At 47.5% G+C, this 19,686-nt stretch overlaps 1 protein-coding gene across 1 annotated transcript in view; it reads right to left on the reverse strand.

The window, feature by feature from the left end:
• The window catches only part of CACNA1I (calcium voltage-gated channel subunit alpha1 I), a 170,538-nt gene that overhangs the window by 43,774 nt on the left and 107,078 nt on the right, over window positions 1-19,686 (reverse strand). Inside the window, exons 10-21 of the mRNA XM_044679111.1 lie at window positions 15,044-15,195; window positions 13,696-13,881; window positions 12,756-12,873; window positions 11,662-11,817; window positions 10,494-10,587; window positions 9,634-9,836; window positions 7,594-8,082; window positions 5,590-5,690; window positions 3,735-3,858; window positions 3,036-3,104; window positions 993-1,177; window positions 577-703 (exon numbers count right to left, since the gene is read on the reverse strand). Coding sequence (XP_044535046.1) covers window positions 577-703; window positions 993-1,177; window positions 3,036-3,104; window positions 3,735-3,858; window positions 5,590-5,690; window positions 7,594-8,082; window positions 9,634-9,836; window positions 10,494-10,587; window positions 11,662-11,817; window positions 12,756-12,873; window positions 13,696-13,881; window positions 15,044-15,195 — 2,004 coding nt within the window. The remainder of the gene's footprint in view (window positions 1-576; window positions 704-992; window positions 1,178-3,035; window positions 3,105-3,734; window positions 3,859-5,589; window positions 5,691-7,593; window positions 8,083-9,633; window positions 9,837-10,493; window positions 10,588-11,661; window positions 11,818-12,755; window positions 12,874-13,695; window positions 13,882-15,043; window positions 15,196-19,686) is intronic.

Genomic DNA, 19,686 nt, shown 5'->3' on the forward strand with positions numbered 1-19,686 from the left:
CCAGCCCAGCTCAGAAACCACCACTGCCTCCCAATCATCTCTACCTCACTTATGAGCGCTGGGCAAACTCTGAGGCCTCGTATCTACCTCTTCTCCCCCAGAAAACTGGAACCTGCCCCAGAAACCCCCCTGTTTGTAGCTAATCCTGCCTGGCTTCAGACTTCCATGGAACTTCCTGATCATCTCCTCCACTCTGAGACATCCAGCACCAGGTTACCCCCTCAACACCCCTACTTTCTATCTCTCATTTATTGGTTGTGTCTCTCCCATTAAAGCAGAAGCTTCCTGAGAGCAGACTTGCTTCTAGTCCTTAGCACAGTGACTGCCTGATGATAACATTTAGTAAATGTGCTCACTTGCTCTCTCTCTCTCTCTCTCTCCCCCTAAGTTTAAATCCTTCCTCTGCCACTTACTACCTACATGGCAAATCTCTTCATGTCCCTGAGCTTTAATGTCATCTGTAAAATGAATAGACTGATCTCAGTGTTCTCTTCAACATTCTCTATCTTCCATCACCCAAAGACTCAGAGCCAGTCCTGGGCTCCCACCCCTCCCCTAAGTCCTCTAGTCACTCACCTGCACCCCTAGGATGCCAAAGATGATGAAGAAGGCACAGCAGATGAGGACAATGTTTCCAATGGGCTTGAGGGACGAGATCAGAGTCTCCACCACAAGCTTCAGCCCTGGGGCACGGCTGATGACCCTGCAGTTGTGTGTCAAGATGACAACAGTTAGAGATGGAGTGGGGGAGGCTATTTCCCACCCCACCCTCATGGCACCAAAAAAGTGAAAGGTCATAGGATCAGAGGTCTAGAATTGGAGATAATCAAGCTACTCCCCTCATCTTATAAATGAAGAAAGAGAAGCTGAGAAATATCATAGGTACCTGTTAGTATCTGTGTACTAACTAGATTTGGCACCAGAGGTCCCCTGGGAAGGGCTGGTGGGGCAGGAATTAGAGAGCAGGGGGAGGTGACCAAAGGCAACCTCACCGCAGTGGGCGAAGCGTCCGGAGGAGGCGAAGGACCCGGAGAACCCCAAGGATCTTGGCTCCTCCAGCGGAGGCCACAGAGACCACGATGTCAATGAGAGACACAAAGACCAGGAAGCCATCCAAGATGTTCCAGCTGCTTCGGAGGTAGGCCTGCTCCCCAAAATATAGGCCCAGGGAGACCACCTGGCAAGGGCAGGAGGAGTGTAGCAGAGACAAAGGTAGAGGAGTGCCACAGAACCTCACAAGGATAAGGGGCTTCAAAAGACATCTGGTCAAACCCATGACTGAACAGTCATCCCTTGAATAATATCTCTGATGTGAGGGGCCACTGAACATTTGCTTGAAGACCACTAGTGACGGAATGCCCACTGCTTCCTGAGGCTACCCATCCTACTTTGGGCTGGCTTTCATTATTGGGTATTATGCCTGACCTCAAGCTTAAATGATTATCTTTGTACTGTCCCAAAGTGCATTTAGTTCTGCCCTCTGGGACCAAACCAGACAAACTGAATCCCTCTTCACATGACACCGCCCCCCAAATATTTAAAGAGACCTATCACATACATACATGCCTTCTCTTATCCAGAATGAACCCCACTAAAGGTCATATATTTGAACTTATCAGGAGGTTAGAAGAATTCAGAAGCTCTCTGCTGCCTTCTCCCTCACATGCTTTGGGCACAAGATTTGGGTACAAAGACTCCTAAGCACTTTCAGAACTTCTGTCCAATCAGACCCTCATAACAGAGCCCTGAGAAAAGTAATGATAACAGGACTAAAAACTAACATTCCTAAAGGGCAAAGCACTTGACATCATAACATTTCATTTGAGCCTAATAATAATCCTGAGAGGTAGGTGCTATTACTATCCCCATTTTATAGATGAGAAAACTGAAGCCTAGAGAGATTAAATGTCTTGCCCAGGGTCACACAGCTAGAAAAGATCTGATGCAGGATTCAAATTCAGATCTTACTAATTCCAAGTTTAGCACCTTATCTACTGAACCACCTAACTACTTCCTAGGGAAGTGGGGAGCAATAATTATTAGTCCTAATTCCTCTATGGGAAAATTGATGCATTGGGTAGAACCCAAGTATTCTAGTGTGATGGTCCTGACTGCCTAGGATTTTGGCACACAGAAGAGAATAAGGAACAATCGGAATATATTGTTAAGGACACAGCCTGTTGCTTACCTTGTGACAAAGAACCCTTCTTGCCCAGCCCTGTGGCATACTCTATGTCTAAGATTTTTATATCTCAAGGCTTTCCCCCAAGAAAGGCACCATAGAGGGAGAGCCTTCCAGCTACTAGATTCCCTAGAGATGCTGCGCTCTTCCCCAAAGCCATTTCACCTCATCGCCCTGTTCTTCCTCCCTTCCCATCACCCAGTTCAGCCCCATGAGATGAAGGCCAGTGTAAGAAACACCATTCCAGAGGCCTAGACTGTCCTTGACTGTATAGGCTACTTCCAAAGCTTTCTTAGTGAGAGACAAGACAGTGCCCTCATCAGAACCATGGACAGCTGCTGCCCTGCTTCACAAACCAAAGACCAGTCCCACATCCGCTATATAACAATGTGACTCTGTCTCTGTCTAGGTAGAACACTAACTGATTCCAGGGACAACATCTGTGCCATGAAGGAGCTGAAGAACCAGAGGAAGGGACAGAGATACAGCTGGGGTTATTTGGGAGTGGAAGAGAATCCTCTGTTCCTAAATACCTCTCCTATCAGTTCTATATGCTTACACCTCCTTTTAGTGAGGTGGGAGACAGGAGGGAACTTTTTTATTTCACCCTTTGGAGGTAAGTCTTAAAATTCAAATGCACCTGATGTTGAAAACCCAGTGACTGAAATTCATACTAAGGAGTAAATGACTGATACTAGATCCTTTGCTGAGAATAAGGTTGGATATACAGATGAGGGAGGGAGTACAAGGATTCCACTTAATCTGTGGGGGTCAAGAAGCTTAGGGAAGTAGCTTAGGGAAGAGCCATCCCTAGAAGATGGAATGTTTGGATTTTCCACTGCCGATAACCTACCTTTAGGGTCATCTCCCCAACAAAGATGGCGGTGAAGATGTAGTTGGACACAGTGAGGAATATTCGCTCCTGAAAAGAGAAGAGGAGACTAAAACTGAGCCCCAGGAGGATCTCTGAGCCCTCTTCTTCCTGTGTTTTCCTCCTTGTGATAATCCCATCATTCTTTCCAATCTGTTATGCTTCTCTCCCTCACTGCAATAAATTATCCCCCTTGTCCATCCTGGATCTCATATCACCTATACCCCACACTGTAACCCAGAGTCCCAGGAAGCTTTCTTTGGAAACCCAGCGTCCCTTGGTCAGTGTAAGTTGGATCTAAGTTAAATTGTTCTTCATAGGAAATCATAAGATTTTATATCTAGAGCTGGGAAAAGATCTCAGAGGTCACAGAGTACAATCCCATCATTTGACAAAGGAGAAATATGAGTCTCTGGCTCAAGATCACATAGGGAGTAAGCAGCAGAGGTAGAATTTGAACTCAGGTCCTCTGGTTCCAAATTTAGGGCTTTCTATTGTTCCCCATGGTACATGGTCACATCACATGGCTAGAAAGTGACAGAAACAGGGTTGGAGTCCAGATTTCCTAACCCCAGATATAAGGCTTGAAGGAATACCTGAAAGAACCCCAGCCCCACTCCCATCTCCCACCTACCAGGTCCCTTCCCTCGATGGGGGGGTGTGTACTGGGGCCCCACTCACAGTGCTGCCAGCCTCTATCTGGGGCCTCTCCAAGGCAATGGTGATGCAGTTGAGGAAGATAAAGGCCAGGACGACATAGTCAAAGAGCTTGTGGGCAATGATGGTCTGGCAAAGGACCCGGAACCTGGAAGAAGATGGACATCCTCAAACTCAGCCTCTCTCCCCTAAGCCTGGGTCTGAGCCTGATGGAGAGCAGCTAGAGGAGGGGACTAGGGCAGAATGAGGGTGGCTATTCTAGGACAGAAAGAGTGATCTCATAGAGAGCACATGAATTCCAGGGCAATTCCAGGAAAGAGTGATGGGCTCTCCACATTCTTGGCCATTTAGGGTAAGATTGCCTCCACTTACAGAGGAAAAAATCCCACTGAAAATGCAACAACCAATTCTAACCTAGCCCCTTCTTCTATCTCCCCACTTCACACTTACTTCCTAGAGCAGGCTCAGCTAGATGCTCCTCCTCCAAAAAACCTTCCCTCATCTCACAAGGATGAGGGATCACAGAGGGCATCTAGTCCAACCCACGGCTGCACAGTAACTCCTTGGATAATATCCTCGATATTAGGGGCCATCCAGTCTTTTAAGGGCCAGACTATTAGGGAGAGAGGGACAAAAGAGTCCTCTCCCTCCTCCAGTTTTCCTAAAGCTTTTTGGATTTCTCCTTTACCTCTCCTGCTCCTCTACCTTGTATTGTATCATCTTTATGCTTATCCACCATGCACACGTAATCACACACACATGTATATGTACACATGCACACACATAGAAATGTGTGTATACATGCATACATATTCACACACATATGTGTGCACACATGCACATGCCTATCAGCCAACATGCATTTCTTGCTTCTGTCACTTACTAGCTGTGTGACCATGGTCAATCACTTAACCTCTCTTGGCTTCATTTTCTTCATCTGTAAAATGGTTGGGGGTGGAGGGCAGGTATCCTACATGGCCTCTAAGGCCCTTCCAAACCCAGATCTATGATCCCAGGTTCCAATGATTTAGCACCTACTCGGTGCCAGACAATAAACTGCTTCAGCCATACAGTAAGTACTTAATAAATTTTGTTTGAAAGGTTGGTTGGCTGAGCCAATCAATTCAGAGCACTGTGTATTTTCACCTTCATCTAGCCAGTGCCCAGAGTTCAGGGTGTAGGCACTCAGGAAATGTTTATGGAATTCAGTTGAACTATCCATCCCTGGTTGGAGTTAATAATAATAATAATAATAGACATCAACTTCAGAGTTTTAGGGCTAGGAAAAAACTTAGAGAGTGTCTAGTCTAACTCCTCTATTGAACAAAAAAAGGAAACTGAGGTCAAGAAGGGTTATGTGACGCTCAATTACACATAGGTGAGAAAGAGGAAGGACTGGGATTTGAACTCGGGCTTTCTGGCTCCAAATTCCCAATACTCCATCCCACTGCCCCCTATTGAACTAGACCTTTACAGTTTTAAAAGTTTTTTTACACCTATCACTTGACCTAAGAGTCATAACAACCCAACGAAGTAGGCACCAAGTCACTGGGATGGGACCTAGACTTGAGATTTCATTGGTATAGGCAACTCCTAGATTAGCAAACCCCCTCTACCAATGCTGGGAGGCCCTTCTCTGCAATCCTGAATCCTAGAGAGGTTAAGTGGCTTGCCCAAATGAATCAGAGGCAGAATTTGAACTCTAGTCCTCCTTGCTTTGAGGCCAGTTCTCTGTCCACTACACCATTTTGCCCCCTCAAGGTAGCATCCCAGGTAGCCCAGCCCCAGGCCCTCTTGGTTTTGGAGATGGGTCCCTCAGCACCTCAGTTCTGGCACTGTTCCCCCTCCCATCCTCCTTGCCAGTCCAGATCTCACCCACCTGTTCTCAGGAGAGAAGAGGTAGACAGACCAGTCTTCCCTGATCTCACACCAGTCCGGCTTGTAAACATCGATCATCTTCCGAATTCGGAAACACAGGCTCTGGTTGGGGTAGGGAGGGGTGAGAGGGCCCAGGGGTCAGTATGAAAAAAACCTGTTCCCCAGCTCCTTCCGTCAGACCTTATCTCTGAGTCATCCTGGCTGATAAGAACTAAAATATATCAGCTCCTTTACTGCTAATGGAGTTCATGGATGGTGAGGCAAACTGTTGGCACCGTGATCTCCTCACTCACAGTAGACATCCAAGGATGGCTACCTCCAAATTTGCCCAGGGCCATCTCCTTTCTTCTTCATTCCACCATTCCCTTTTCAACTTCAAATGCAGGGGCTCCCATCTCAGGTTCTACTTCTGAATAGAGGCAATGACTGGAAGATCCCTGAGGGCAAGGATTCTCCTTTTCTATCCCACCCCTCAACCTCCTTCCGGGGTGACTACAGAGTACACAGTGAAGGCTTAATCCACAGTAATGAATTGATTGACAATCCCTACAATCAGCCCTGAGTGAGTTCTTTCTGGAATCATGGTTGATTCTAAGCTCCCTGAGGGCAAGGAAATTGGTTGGTTTTTTTTTGTTTGTTTGTTTGTTTTTTTTATCTCTATATCCACAGTTCCTAGATGAGGGAACTTGGACCTGTGATTTCATCAGTGTGGAATGTCCCCTTCACCACCACAGATCTGTGGCTCATTTGGAATTTATTGTTATCCATTAGAACCATATTATCTCTCACCTTTCACACAGTAGGCTCTTAATAAATATAGGGTGCATCCGTGAGTTGGGGAAAGTGGATTTCAGAGTTAAGAGAAAAGATAAGAAGAATCTCATGGAGTTCTATGTTTCAGAGAAAATCAGCCCAGGTAAGGATGAGGCATATTTAAGAATGAAACACCAAAGAATCAAAGGCAGTCAATCTCAAGGAGGAAGAAAAATGGGAATGGCCCGAAGAGTCTGATGTGAGTACACCGAGAACTCACCAGCCTACTGAGATTTAAAAACCAGCTGGAGACTCTAATGACAACAAGACAGGGAGATTTCCTTAAGCTCTCCTGGGAAGAAAAGGGGTACAACTTCTGCCTGAGATGGATGAGACAATGATACAGAAAACAGGGTAGCAAGGGGAAGGACATTTGTACAGGAAATAGAAGGGCAAAAGTAATTAACAGAGAGGTCGACCCGAGACGGGCAGGAAAAAAGGAAGAGAGCATTCAGCTGCCTTGGGAAATGCTAGACCCTGGTCCAGATGGGTCCTGAAAGAGCTGGCAAATGTAACAACAAAGTCATTGTTAGTGATATTGGAAAGATCATGGAGAAAGGGAGAAGGGCCACAAGGACAGGAGGAGGAAGCATGTGGCCCCGACAATATTTTCCAGATGACCAAGGACCAGCAAAGTGCAGGCTGGGGAGCCTGATGAAATGGGGATCCTGGGAAAATTCTAGAATGGAGGCAGGTGGGATGGCATGTTCATCTGACTCACAGACAACACCAAATGAGGAGGGTAGGCTAGCATGCTAGATGACAGACACAGGGTTCAACAAGGGGCTTAAAACAGGGAGTGTCAGAGCTAGGAAGAACCTTAGAACAGGGGCTGTAAGAACCAGGAGGGGCCTTAGAACAGGGAATGTCAGGACTGGGAGGAATGGTAATACTATCTATTCCAATCTCCTTATTCAACAGATGAGAATACTGAAGGCCAGAAAAGGAATTTTCTGCCCAGAATTACATAGCCAATTCGACATGATCCAGGCCTGGAGGCACCCATCCTTTCTCCCTTTTAGGGTGAACTCCTTCCCCCAGGGGCAGCTTAAAGCTGGTGGTTCTCATTTCCCAAGACAGATGATATCTTGGGTGGCTAGGAACCTGTCCATTGGGCCTCCCTCTCTGCAGTGTCCACTTCCCTGCCCTGCCCTGTCTCTCTTTGTCCCCAAACCCCCTCACAACTACTCACATAATCAATCTCTTCTTCATCCTCCTCATGATCCTTCCGGTTGTCCATCTTGGTGAAGACATCTTTGGCAATGTTGGGCATCTTGCCATTGCAGTCCTGGTGCTCACTGGTGCCCGGGCCTGTGCCCACCTTCCGAGTGGACCTCAGATGAGCATGAGGGACTGGCGTTGGCAACTCTGCCAGGTCCAGTGAATCCTTGGTATCGAGGGAGAGTGTCCGACGATGGCGGTAGCGATGGGGATGGTGGAGGTGGTGGTGATGGTGATGGGGGTGGGAAGGTGGATGATAGGGTGGGCCCCGAGGGGCTCCATCATCCCGCTCCCCCTCTGTTGTCCGTCCCCTCTCCCCAGAGAGGAGTGACTCATGTTCTGCAGAGGGTGCCCTGTGCTTCAGGCTATGGCCCCGGGCCAGGCTGTTCCAACTGGATCTTCTGCTAGCCCAGGCTCCACTATGGCCCCAGGCCCCATAGTAGGAGCTGCGAGAGCTAGACTGAGAGACAGATAGAGAGCGCAAGTGAGAGAGAGTAAGGAGCAGGGCACATCACCCTCCTGCTCAGAAATCTTCTATTGCTCTCTACTGCCTACCAGGGAAAGTACAAACTCCTCTGCTTGGCAGTCAAGGTTTTCCAAAACAGACCAACAACCTACATTTCTGGCCTGGTCTCACACTACCCCCTCCATGTGCTCTATGTTCTAGCCAAGTGTTCTACTCACTCCCAAACAGGAAACATACCCTATAACCCACACACTGTATTTTCCTGATTCTCTATCTTTACTTTCCTGCACTTGGAAGATCAGTTGTAATTCCAGTCTTTCCTCTTAAGGTCAGTTCAGATATCACCTCCTTTATGAAGCCTACCCTGATTTCCTGGCTCAAATGACCTTTGATCTCACATAGTACCTTGCTTTCTAACTTTCCAATGCACCTATCATGTAAGAGTTCACTTATAGTTGTTCGGTATCTAATCTCTTCACCTAACTGTAAACTCCCTAAGGCTGGCCATGTGTACCTGCCTCTAGTCTCTCCCTTCTCTAATCCCTCCTCCACACAGCTGCCAAACTGACAGTCCTAGAGCTCACATCTAACCACGTCATTCTCCTACTCAAGAAGCTTCAGTGGCTATCTATGTTCTTCAGGACAAAATGTAACTTCCTCTATTTAGCACTGAAAATCTTCCTAATCGATTCATGATTCCCCTTCACATACTCTGCTTTTCACTCATTTTGATCTTCCCCATATATGATATTCATCCCCACCTCAAAGGCTTTGCATGGGCTTTCTCCTACGTTTGTAATGCTCTCCCTCTTTTACTGGGACCCTCAGAACCTCTAGCACCTATCAGAGCTCACCTGCTTTCCAAGCATTACCTCCTACAGGAAATCTTCCCCTTTCCCTCATTTGTAAGGGTTATCCTTAAAACTATATAGTTACTTTTGGCCATCATTCTTTGAAATTCCTGGCTCGTTTATTCAACAAGAATCTATTAAGCACTACCATGTGCAAAGTACGGTGCTTAGTATTGGGGGGAGTACAGCGACAAATGAGAGCTGGCCCTGGCTTCAGATCTTGTGCTATGGTCATAGGCAAGCCATGCACCCCTATGTTCATCAATTTCTTCACCTGTAAAATGGGGAGGGGGTGTTGCAATATATGATCTTTAAAGTTCCTTTAAGATAACTCCAAATCTATGAGAATATATCGATGGCTCAATGTTAGTTTCAAAGGATCTCAATAATTATTGAGTTGAGTCTCTTCTTTTACAGAGGAAGCTGCAACCCAGAGAGAGGACAGAACTTGGCCAAAGACACACAGGCAATAAGTGAGAGAGCTGAATTTGAACCCAGATCCCTTTCCACTACAATCTGTTCTCTTCAAGGACAAAGGTTCTCTGTCATAATGTTAGTAGGACAACTCAGAGCAAGTTCATTTCTGGGCTGTTCAAAAAGGGAAAGGGCTCAAAGGACCCTTAGAAGCCTCATCCAGCAGCAAGGAAAACACATAGTGGCCTTGACAAGCTGAACAGATCCCACCATGACTCACCAGAGACCGCTGGTCATAACTCATCCTCCCCAGAGACATCACGCTGCTCTTTCTGGAGTCCAGGGCTATAAGCACCTGGTCAGGCTGCAGAGAGTGGCAAGGGCCGGGGGGTACGCCCCCTGTGGTGGCCAGGGTGCCAGGCAGAGGAAGGCTTGGGTCCAGGTGTCCATTAGGGGTCATGGGGATGGGGCAAAGCTTGACATCTGAAAGGAAAGGTCCAAAGATGGAGAAGGGCAGAGGGAAAGGGAGAGACACAGCGATTCAGACACAGAGAGGGGAGGGAAGCAGATTCCCTTGCTGACTTTCTCCTCCACTGGGGCCTTCTCCTGTCTCACCTCACTCAAGTCCTATTGCTCCCATGTACCCACATGCCAGTAGCTCTTCATTAGTCTACACAGCTTCCATTTCTTCCAATACTTTAAGGTACACAGAAAGCACAGCCCTCTCACTACAACCCTGGGAGATGGTGAGTGCCAATCTGCTCATCCCCATTTTACAGAGGAGGAAAATGAGGCTCACAGATGGGAAATGACTTGCACCAAGCCATACAGTAAATACTGAAACCTGAAAGCAAGCCCCAGTCCTTCCCTGGAGAACCAGTGCTCTCTGTGTGACACTGCCCCCTGCCCCCAGTGTCATCACACCGAGCAGAGAGATGTTCTCAAAGACGTGTTGTTTTCTCCATCTTGCTTAGCATAAAATGGAGCATAGCAAACCTAAAAGAACCTGGGCTTTCCTCATGGTCAATGTTTCATCCCTCCCTCCATGTCTGGGGATTCAATGAATGCTGCTCAGATCCTTGGCTTTTCTGGACTGCTCTGACAAGGGCTCCTAGCATGTGCAGGTAGGGCATCCCTTACCAAAATGGCCTTCGTGACCCTCCCGGAATTTGTCAAACTCTTCTATGTTGGACGAGCTCTGGTCCTCATCTGAATAGGAACGGTTGGCATCCCCCTGGCAGAGAGTTAAGCAGCAACATTCCACATTTCTATCATTCTCTAAGGTTTACCAAGTGCTTTATTCCTTACTCAGTGAGGCACATGAAATGGGCTTCATATCCCCATGCTACAGATGATAAAACTAAGGTTTGGAGAAAGTGACTTTCTTGTAGCCACATAGTTAATATTCAAGCCAGAATCTTTGTGTTGTTTTTCAAGTTCCAGGGTTGGACAATAAGGGCAATAAGGAGGGGTAAAGAGGGAGCCAAGAGCCTCAACCCACCACAAAGCTTGGCTCCAAGAAATATTTGTGGAGAGAGAGGCTGGTCCTCTTCTACCCCTCAAAAAGGTCAGAATATGGCTATTTAATAAATGCTCATTGTTTGACTGATCGATGAATCAGCATTGCCACTGTAACATCCATGGCCCTATGAAAACTCTGCCCATCCTCCTCATCTCCTTCCCTTCAGAACATAGGCTCTGCCCCCTCGGACAAGGAGCTCTGCATCATACTGCCACAAGCTCCCCTCTTCTTCCTCTTCTAACTCCTGTGCATTCTCTTCCCTCAGAATGTAAACTCCTTGAGGGCAAGGACTCTATTTGCATGCCCAGTGCTTGGCACATGGTGAATAGTTAAAGCTGATTCATTCATTCCCTTCCAGCTCCAGTGTATAGACCTAGTCTATTTAGTTCTTAGCACCCCCAACACACACATACCTGTGCCCAGAGGAGGAAGAAGAACCTTTGAGGGACTATTGACCCCAACCCCTGCCCAAGGGCTGGCATGACAGCATCCTCTCCTCCATTTTGATCCTTAAGGCACCTTCACTCACTTCCTTCTTCCTCTAGCCTTCTCAGATGAGGAGGAGGAGAAAGAGGAGAAGGAGGAGGACATTGCTGGGAATAGTCCTCATTCTAAGAGCACTTTGAGATTCCCAAAGTACTTTCTTCCTAGGATCCCCTGTGAGGCAGACAGTATCCCTAGTTCATAAATGAGGAAGCTCTGAACTCAGGTCCTCCAACTTCCAGTCCCATGCTCTTTCCAGGATTGTGCCCTGTCTTGCCCGGCCAGGTTAGGAGGGCACCTCACCTCTGCCTGGAAGCCCTCCACCAAGATGGCCACCAGCAGATTGAAGAGAACATAGTTGCCGAAGGTCATGAGGGCCACGAAGTAGAGGGAGGCCCAGGGTGAAGTAGAGGCCATGCCATTGTAGAGCACCATATTCCAGTCCTCCTGGGTCAGAATCTGCAGAGTGGAAGCCAGGTAGGTAATCCCAGTGAGGCAGGGGAAGGAAGGGGAGTCACCAGGCCAGGGGTGCCAGGACCAGGATGGGGCAATAGTTCACTGGAGGACCAATGGGACCCAAGGAGGAAAGAGGATGGGGGCCCAGTGGGAGCCTGGGGAAGAAGGGAGCTGCATATCCAGGAGGCATCTGGAGATCAGTCACTAGAGGGGCCAAATTCATGAAAAAGGTAGAAGGGCTCTCCAAGAGCTGTAAGCTGATTCGGGCACTCAGATTAGGTCGCTCCCCTCTCAACTCATCCTCCCCCACAGTGGAAGACCTCCTGTGGATCCCCTTATGCTATCTTACTTGTACACTCCCTCCCCCTCGCCCTTTGTTCAGGTCCTCTTATACACGTTTTCACTCCTCAGTCCTCATGCTTGGGTGCCCTCATAGGTGTTTTTTCAATCATTCATATGCACGTATGTACCCATCTGTACTCACATTTGGGTACTTCTTTTTAAAATTCTAAAATTTTACATTTTAACTAGTTTTTTGTTGAACATTTTTTTTTGTTTTTTGTTTGAACACTTCTTCAAACTTGCATGTCCATCCTTACTCACTCTCTCCAATTGCATATGCTTTTATTTATTTGTGCACTACTCAGAAATAAGCTGACAAGGCCACTTAGTGGTCCTGGGCATGACTTGTGCCAATCTCCATTTTCCCCCTTTCTATCAATTTGCATTTTACTCCCCTTGTCCTTGACTCCCCAGCTAGAGATTGGGTAGCCACTTCTCTTTTGGGATCTGCAGGGTGCTAGCTATAAGGATGAGGATGGAGGGGTGTGTGTGTGTGTGTGTGTGTGTGTGTGTGTGTGTGTGTGTGGCAGCAGGGTAAACTATGCTGGCTCTGGGGCTTGGGGTCCAGACTAAGGGGAGGGAGGAGGTTTCACCCTCACCTGGAACACTGTGACAATGGCCCAGAGGAGTGAGTCAAAGTTCTTCCGGTCAGGAACAGTGTCTCCTGTGTCAGTCCTAAGGCTGAATTTGCAGCCAAAGATGTGCATCCCTAGAATGCTGAAGGAAGGAGAAGGGTCCAGTGAAACATCTCAGATGCCAGGAGAGAGTATTGGCTAAGGCTCAGAGGGAAGCATGTCCAACCCCCAATCTCCTTCACCCAAACGAAGGCCACCAAGAGCCAATAGGCCTGTTCCCATTCCCATCATCACCTCCTTCCTCCCCTCAAGCCTCCTGCCTGCCTGGCCATGCCTTCTAGTTCCTTCATTCATATCCCTCCAAAGTTCTCAGCTTTCTGAACTCCTTTCCTATCACTCTCCCTCTTGCATTCTCTATTCTAGCCAAATAGGCTGACTTGCTGGTGCCCATCAATGGCATTGCCACCTCCATACTCTTAAAAGCTATTCCCCTTGCCTAGAATGCTGCTACTCTATCTAGTTCTTAGCATACCACGCTTCCTCCAAGTCATTGCAAGTGCCAAGCCTCCAGTGAGGCAATTGTTTGTTAAGTATCTTGTTTGCACTTATCTCTGTACAGAGTGTTACCCTCTAGTAGAATGGAAGCTCTTTGAGGGCAGAGGCTATTTCTGTTTAAGGGGTTGAATCTTTAAAATCAAGTGGTAGCAGAGTTCTCAGGACACAGTTGCTTCCTGTCCTCTGCCAAGAGGAGTGCCAACCTCATAGAACTACCAATGCCCTTCTGCTGTAGGGAGAGTCCCTAGTAGCCCAGTAGCTTGGGCACCCTTTGCTCCTGGAGTGCTCTCCCCATAGTGTAAGAGTCTTAAGGGGCAGCAGTAGATCGAGTCCTTCACCAGAGCTGGTTCCTGGGTAGCCTCTGGAAGGATGCAGGTGTGTGGCTAGCACCTTGCAATAGCTCACCCACCTGAAGATGAAGATGAAAAGCATAAGCAGCATGCAGAAGGTGGCTACGTTGTCCATGGTCTTCATCAAAACCACCAGCTGTCGGCGCAGGGCTGGCATGAAACGGACCAACTTCAATACCCGGAGCAGGCGGAAAGTCCTCAACACTGAGAGGCCACCATCTGACTGGCCAATGATCTCCCAGATACTGCAGGGGCCAAGTAGGGAAGGGCATCAAGGAGAGGAGAAAGGGGGAAGAGACAAAGAGAAATAGGAAGGGGGAGAAACAGAAGAAGACAGAGCAGAGAGGATGAGTTTAGGACCAAAAGAGAAGGGGGAGCATGAAAAGAACAGAGAGGAGGCAAGATACAGAGAAGAAGAAAGAAACAGAAGGAAAAATGGAGTTGAGGCAGAGAGGAACAAGCAAAATAGAAAGGAAAATATCCAAGAAGGTTCAAGGCAGAGGGAATGAGATGACACCAAGAGAAGGGGTAGAATGGAGGAAAGAAAAAGTAAGAACAGAATGAGGAAGAAAGGGAGAGACAGAGAGAATGGCAGAGTTGAAGAGAATCCAGAGGCCCAAGGGAGGCACAGAGTCCAGAGGAAATGAAGAGAAAGGGTGATCAGCAGGGTGGGACATGAGAAAGGCAGAGATGCACAAAGGAGAGGAGAGACACAGAGATAAAAAGAGTGTCAAAGAAAGGGGGAGGGAGAGACCCCAAATATAAATTTGGATATGAAGGAAAAAGGCAGAAGAAGGAAAAATGAGAAGAAAGGTAAAGAGGAAGGAGAGCAGGATCAGGAGCCAGGGAGGAAAGAAAAGGGAGACAGAGGAGAGAAGAGAGAATGGCCATGGGGGTAGGGAGAAGAATGAGGAATGGAGAAATGGATTATTCCTACTATTTTGCCTTAGTCACTAAGATCATCCTGGTCACAGGGTCAGATGTAGTAGAGTTCATTAAAATTCCCCTAAGTCTCCAAGCTACATTTTAGCCCAGAGCTTCAACCTCCATGTCACCTGCTTCCTCCCACCCCTTCACCCTTTGACCAAAGCTGAGCAAAATGGACTGATGAGAACAGTATCTTTTTCCATTTTTTTTCTTGGACTCTGGAGGACACCCTGCAAGGCAGGTGGCAGGAGGGGGAAGGCCTGAATCACACTATGGCTGCAGAATCAGCACCAGGATGATGGAGAGTAGAGGTCAGGGAGATGAAAGGAGCCAGGAGTGGGACTGAGACCTCCTTAAGTGGATGGGCTCAGCCTTTCTGCTTGGGGAGGGCACCTTGGATGTGTATGTGGCTGAGGGAGGAGCAGCCCTGACCCACAGGGATGGAGGGGAGCAGTGGGGAGACAACCCAGCCCTTAGCACCTGATGATGACGATGATACTGTCAAAGATGTTGTACGGATTCCGAAGGTAGTCAAAGAGGCCAAAGGCTGCCAGCTTCAGGATCATCTCCAGGGCAAACATGCTGGTGAAGACCACGTTACTGATCTCAAGGATGTTGGTCAGCTCCTCGGGCTGCAGGACAGGAGGAAAGACACCAGGCAATGACCTTAGACAGAGTCCCTGAATGTCAGGACTGAGAGGGGCCTGAGAGCAAGGAATGTCAGAGCTGCAGGGAGCTTAGGACAGAGAATGTTGGGGCAGTGAGGAACTGTAGAACAGGGAAGGTCAGAGGTGAGAGAGAATTTAGAAGAGGGACTATCAGAGGCGGGAAGGAGCTTAGAGCACAGCTTAGAGCTGGGAGGGACCTTAGAACTTGGAATGTCAGAGCTGGAAGGAACTTCAGAAGAGAGAATATTATAGGTAAAACAGATAATATAAGAATGAGAATTAGAACCCATCTCTTGACTGGCAGCTTAGTAAAGGGGAGAATGAGCTTGGTCCTCTATTTGCTGTTTAAGTTGACCCTCATCCTGCTACTATTCAGTGACTCTAAACGTCTGGGCAGAAAAACTTCCCCAAGGCTTGCTGTCATCCTCTCATTCACCAAATAATCAGAATAACCACATACCCCAATGAGTAAGCCCCATTTGGCAGGAAGACTGATTTTTCCCTTCTCCTCTAGAAGGCTGACCACTGCTATGTCTGGCGTTCCCTGTGCTGAGTTTGAAGGAACTGGGATCAGGAAGGAGAGGCTAAAAAACCCATCCAAGATCTGTGGCTCTCTTCCTGCTTTGGGAGATGATCCCTAGTACTCCAGGCATCCCAGCATGCCTCCACCCCTGAGCCATAGGAATTTGACTTGACTTTACTGCTCAGAGAAGGGGGAATAGGAGATGAAGACAGCTAGAGTGACCAGTTAATATCCAGGAGCACAGCCCCCAGCTCCAGACTGGCCTCCCCAAAGATTTGTCAAAGAGTCCAGCTCCCTTTGTTTACTCTGGCATAAAACTAGAAGACCTCTAACTTCTGCTGGCCCTCCAGAAGGCTCTGGCTGCTTAGGTGGAGCCTTGGGGAACTCTTGAGGGTTCAGTTCCACATGCTTGCAACTTTCTAGCATCAGCCCCAACTTACAGCAATGAGGTAGGGGGCATACTTGTCTTGAAGCCCTTTTGAAGAAGGGTAACCACTGGGAGGAAGCATGTTGCAGGGGACAGCAGCTAGCCTTGCACTGAGGTGTGACTGTGGGCAAGACATGAAGCCCCTCTGGGACCCAGACCACTTTCTAAGATTTGGAGTTGCAGAGAAACTGCCCATCAGCCTTGGTGGAAGAATTGCAGCTAAAAGGGACTTCCTTAAGTCCAATTTATCTTATTTGCCAGAAGTTTTCCTCACCAGAGAAACCACAGGTCTGGACCACAGGGGAAAAAAAGACATCAAAGCAATCTGGTTTCAATGGTTTGACCCATTCTTTATTTCTAGGTAAGTGGTTCTAACTACATCAGAAGTCCTTACCACTTCCTAGAATGCAGGGCCAGAAGGACACTTAGAGGTCATGGACCCTGCCTTTCTAATTTCACAGATTCAAAGTGGATTAAGACAATAGAAGTTCAGACAAGTTAAGGGACTTGGCCAAGGTAACTCATGTAGCTAGCTTTTAGAAGAGTTGGGAAGAGGACCCAGGCCTCCTATGTTTCTTCTACTACTCACGGTTCTGATTTCTCTGGAGGGTGTGTATTGTGTTTTCTTAGTAAGACTGTAAGGTCACCAAGACTGACCCTTAAGAAAAGATGGGAAAGTGCATCTCCTTCCCTTCTTTGTAGAGACAGGAAGCTATGAGTACAGAACACTGTACTTAAGCGAGGTAATGGGGCACAGGGGAAAGAAAATTGACTTTACTGTCAAAGGACTTGGTTCAAATCCCACCTCTGATGCTCGCTAACTATGTGACAATTTCCTCATTTTGAAAATGAATGGGTTAGACCAGATGGCCTCTAAGGTGCCTCCTTGTTGTTCTAGAGCTATGATTCTAAGAGCTATTCCTCCATTTTCCAGCTTCACTTTGGGGCAACCAGGTGGTGCAGTGAGTGGAAAGACTCCTCTTTCTAAGTTCAAACTTGGCCTCATACACTAGCTAGTGTTCACTGGACAAATCACTGAACCCTGTTTGCCTCAGTTTCCTTATCTGTAAAATGAGCTGGAGAAGGAAATGGCAAACCACTCAGTATCTCTGCCAAGAAAACTCCAAATGAGGTCACAAAGAGTTGGACACAACTGAAACAAGTGAGCAACCACAAAAATGACCCTATGAAGTATGAAGGCTTCATGAATATTTCTCAAATAATCCTACCAGATGCAGTTGCTGTGGAAGTGTTTTACTAGTGTCTCCTTTTCTCTTGTGATTCCTAGTTTGTTCCTTGTTCCAGGGGATGGCTCTCAGGGAAAGGGGAGGGAGGAGTTGGGAAATGAAGGTGATGGTCATTTTTGAAAAGCCCTCCCAATCACTCAAGCTCACTCTCTTGGTGTCAGCCTTGTCTTCTTATTCTCACTCAACCCAAATAACCAATCACTGCCAAATCTTGTCACTTCTACCTTCATAGAATCTCTTTTACAAATACTCTTCTCTCCACTCTCACAGCCACTCTCCTCATCTCATCACCTCATGCCTGGTCTATTGCAATTGACTATGGGTAGGTCTACCTTCCTCAGCTCTCTTCCTATTCCAGTCCATCCTCCACTCAGCTGCCAAAGTAATCTTCCCACAGCTTAGGTCTGACCTCTGTCACCCCCTTCTTCAATAAAGGCTCTTCCCAGGGGGCAGCTGGGTGGCTCAATGGATTGAGAGCCAGGCCTACAGATAGGAGGTCCTAGGTTCAAATCTGACCTCAGACACTTTCCAGCTGTGTGACCCTGAGCAAGTCACTTGACCCCCATTGCCTACCTTTACCATTCTTCTGCCTTAGAGCCAATACACAGTATTGACTCCAAGACAGAAGGTAAGGGTTTAATTTTTAATTAATTAATTAAAATTAAATTAAAAAATAAAGGGTCCTCTCTTACCTTTAAGATCAAATACAAACTTCTTGGGCATTGAAAGTCCTTCCCAACCTGGTCCCTTCCTCCCTTTCCAATCTTCTTACATTTTGCCCCCTCTACAAACTCTACTCCCCTGTCTACCTTACCATTCCTCACATATAACACCACATCTCACTAATGTGCCTTTGGACTGATAGTTCCTTATGTCCGAAATGGTCTCCCTCCTGGCTTTTAGATCTTTCTTTAAGGCCCAACTCAAATCCTACCTTCTGTAGAAAGGCCTTTCCTCCATTTTCACTGTCTGTATCTTGTATGTACCTGGGTTCCTTCTCCATGAGACAGAACATCCTTTGATGGACACAAATCCTGTTTCTGCCTTTCTTTGTACCCCCAGCCTTTAGCCCAGTGACTGGCACACAGTAAATGCTTGAGAAATGCTTGTTGATAGACTGACTGACCAACATAGGACATCAGTAACAAACAGAGATTTAGAACTAAAAACAAACAAACAAAAACCCTAGAATCATTCTAGTCCAGCCCCATCATTTCATACACAAAGACAGGGACTAGAGAGGGGAAGAGCCTTGTTCAAAGTCCCATAACAAATGAGAAACAAGGGGCATAGATTTATGGTTGGAAGAGACCTTAGAGATGGTCTAGACCAGCACCATCAATTTATATAAGAAGAAACTCCTCAGAGTGAATGTTATTTGCCCAGGGAGCAAAGCTAATGGGTCTCTCTCCGCATCCCTGGCTCTCTTCCTGCTCTCACCACACTTGAAGAAATATAATCCTAGAATCCCAGCCCTGGATGGAGTTTCCTCTCCACACTCAGCTCTGCCCACTCTCTTTCTGCTCTCCCCTGCCCCCTGCCTTGGACAGCACCTCTTGGCTTCAGAAGGCTCTTCCCACCCCTCTCCCCCGTGGTCTCCCTAATTACTCAGGGAACCAGCAGATTATATGAATTAGGCATCAGCAAGTGAGGAGTAACCCACTAATGCCCAACTCTGAAGGCGGAAGAGGAGGAGAAGGGGGACAGACAAGAACAAAAACAAACACTCATAGGAGAACTCAGAAAGAGAAGGAGGGAGGGAGAGGCTGAGCCAGGGGAAGGAATCACAAGGAGCTTCCCTTCTTCATGCTTTAAAAAGCACCTTCCCTTGAGAATCTTCAAGGTTCTTCATGGGAAACCTGTAGGGAGGATGTTGGGTAGGCAGAGGGGAGACACTGAGGCCACATCTGCAAAGACCTGCCCACAAGCCTAAGGCTGCATTGAGTCAATACACAGGGCTTAGAAGAGCTCAACTCCTCCTGGCCTCCTTGTTTCTATCTAGGGCACCCAAACCCCATTGGGAACCCAGGTTCACAGTCTTGAAACCATACTTGCTCTTCCCTCTCCTTAAGGCCATGGATTTGATTGGTTGCCAAGGTCTGTCAATTCCAACTATTCCATAGCTCTTAGATCAGTTCCCTTCTGTCCACCTGCCCAACTACCCCCTTAGCTGAAGCCCTCATTCGTCCCCTCGCCCTGGAGCTGTTACAATAACCTGTTTCTGGTCTCCCTCTTCAATCTATCCTCCAGACAGAGGA

Source organism: Gracilinanus agilis, chromosome 5 (assembly GCF_016433145.1).
Source record: "Gracilinanus agilis isolate LMUSP501 chromosome 5, AgileGrace, whole genome shotgun sequence".
Lineage (NCBI taxonomy): Eukaryota > Metazoa > Chordata > Mammalia > Didelphimorphia > Didelphidae > Gracilinanus > Gracilinanus agilis.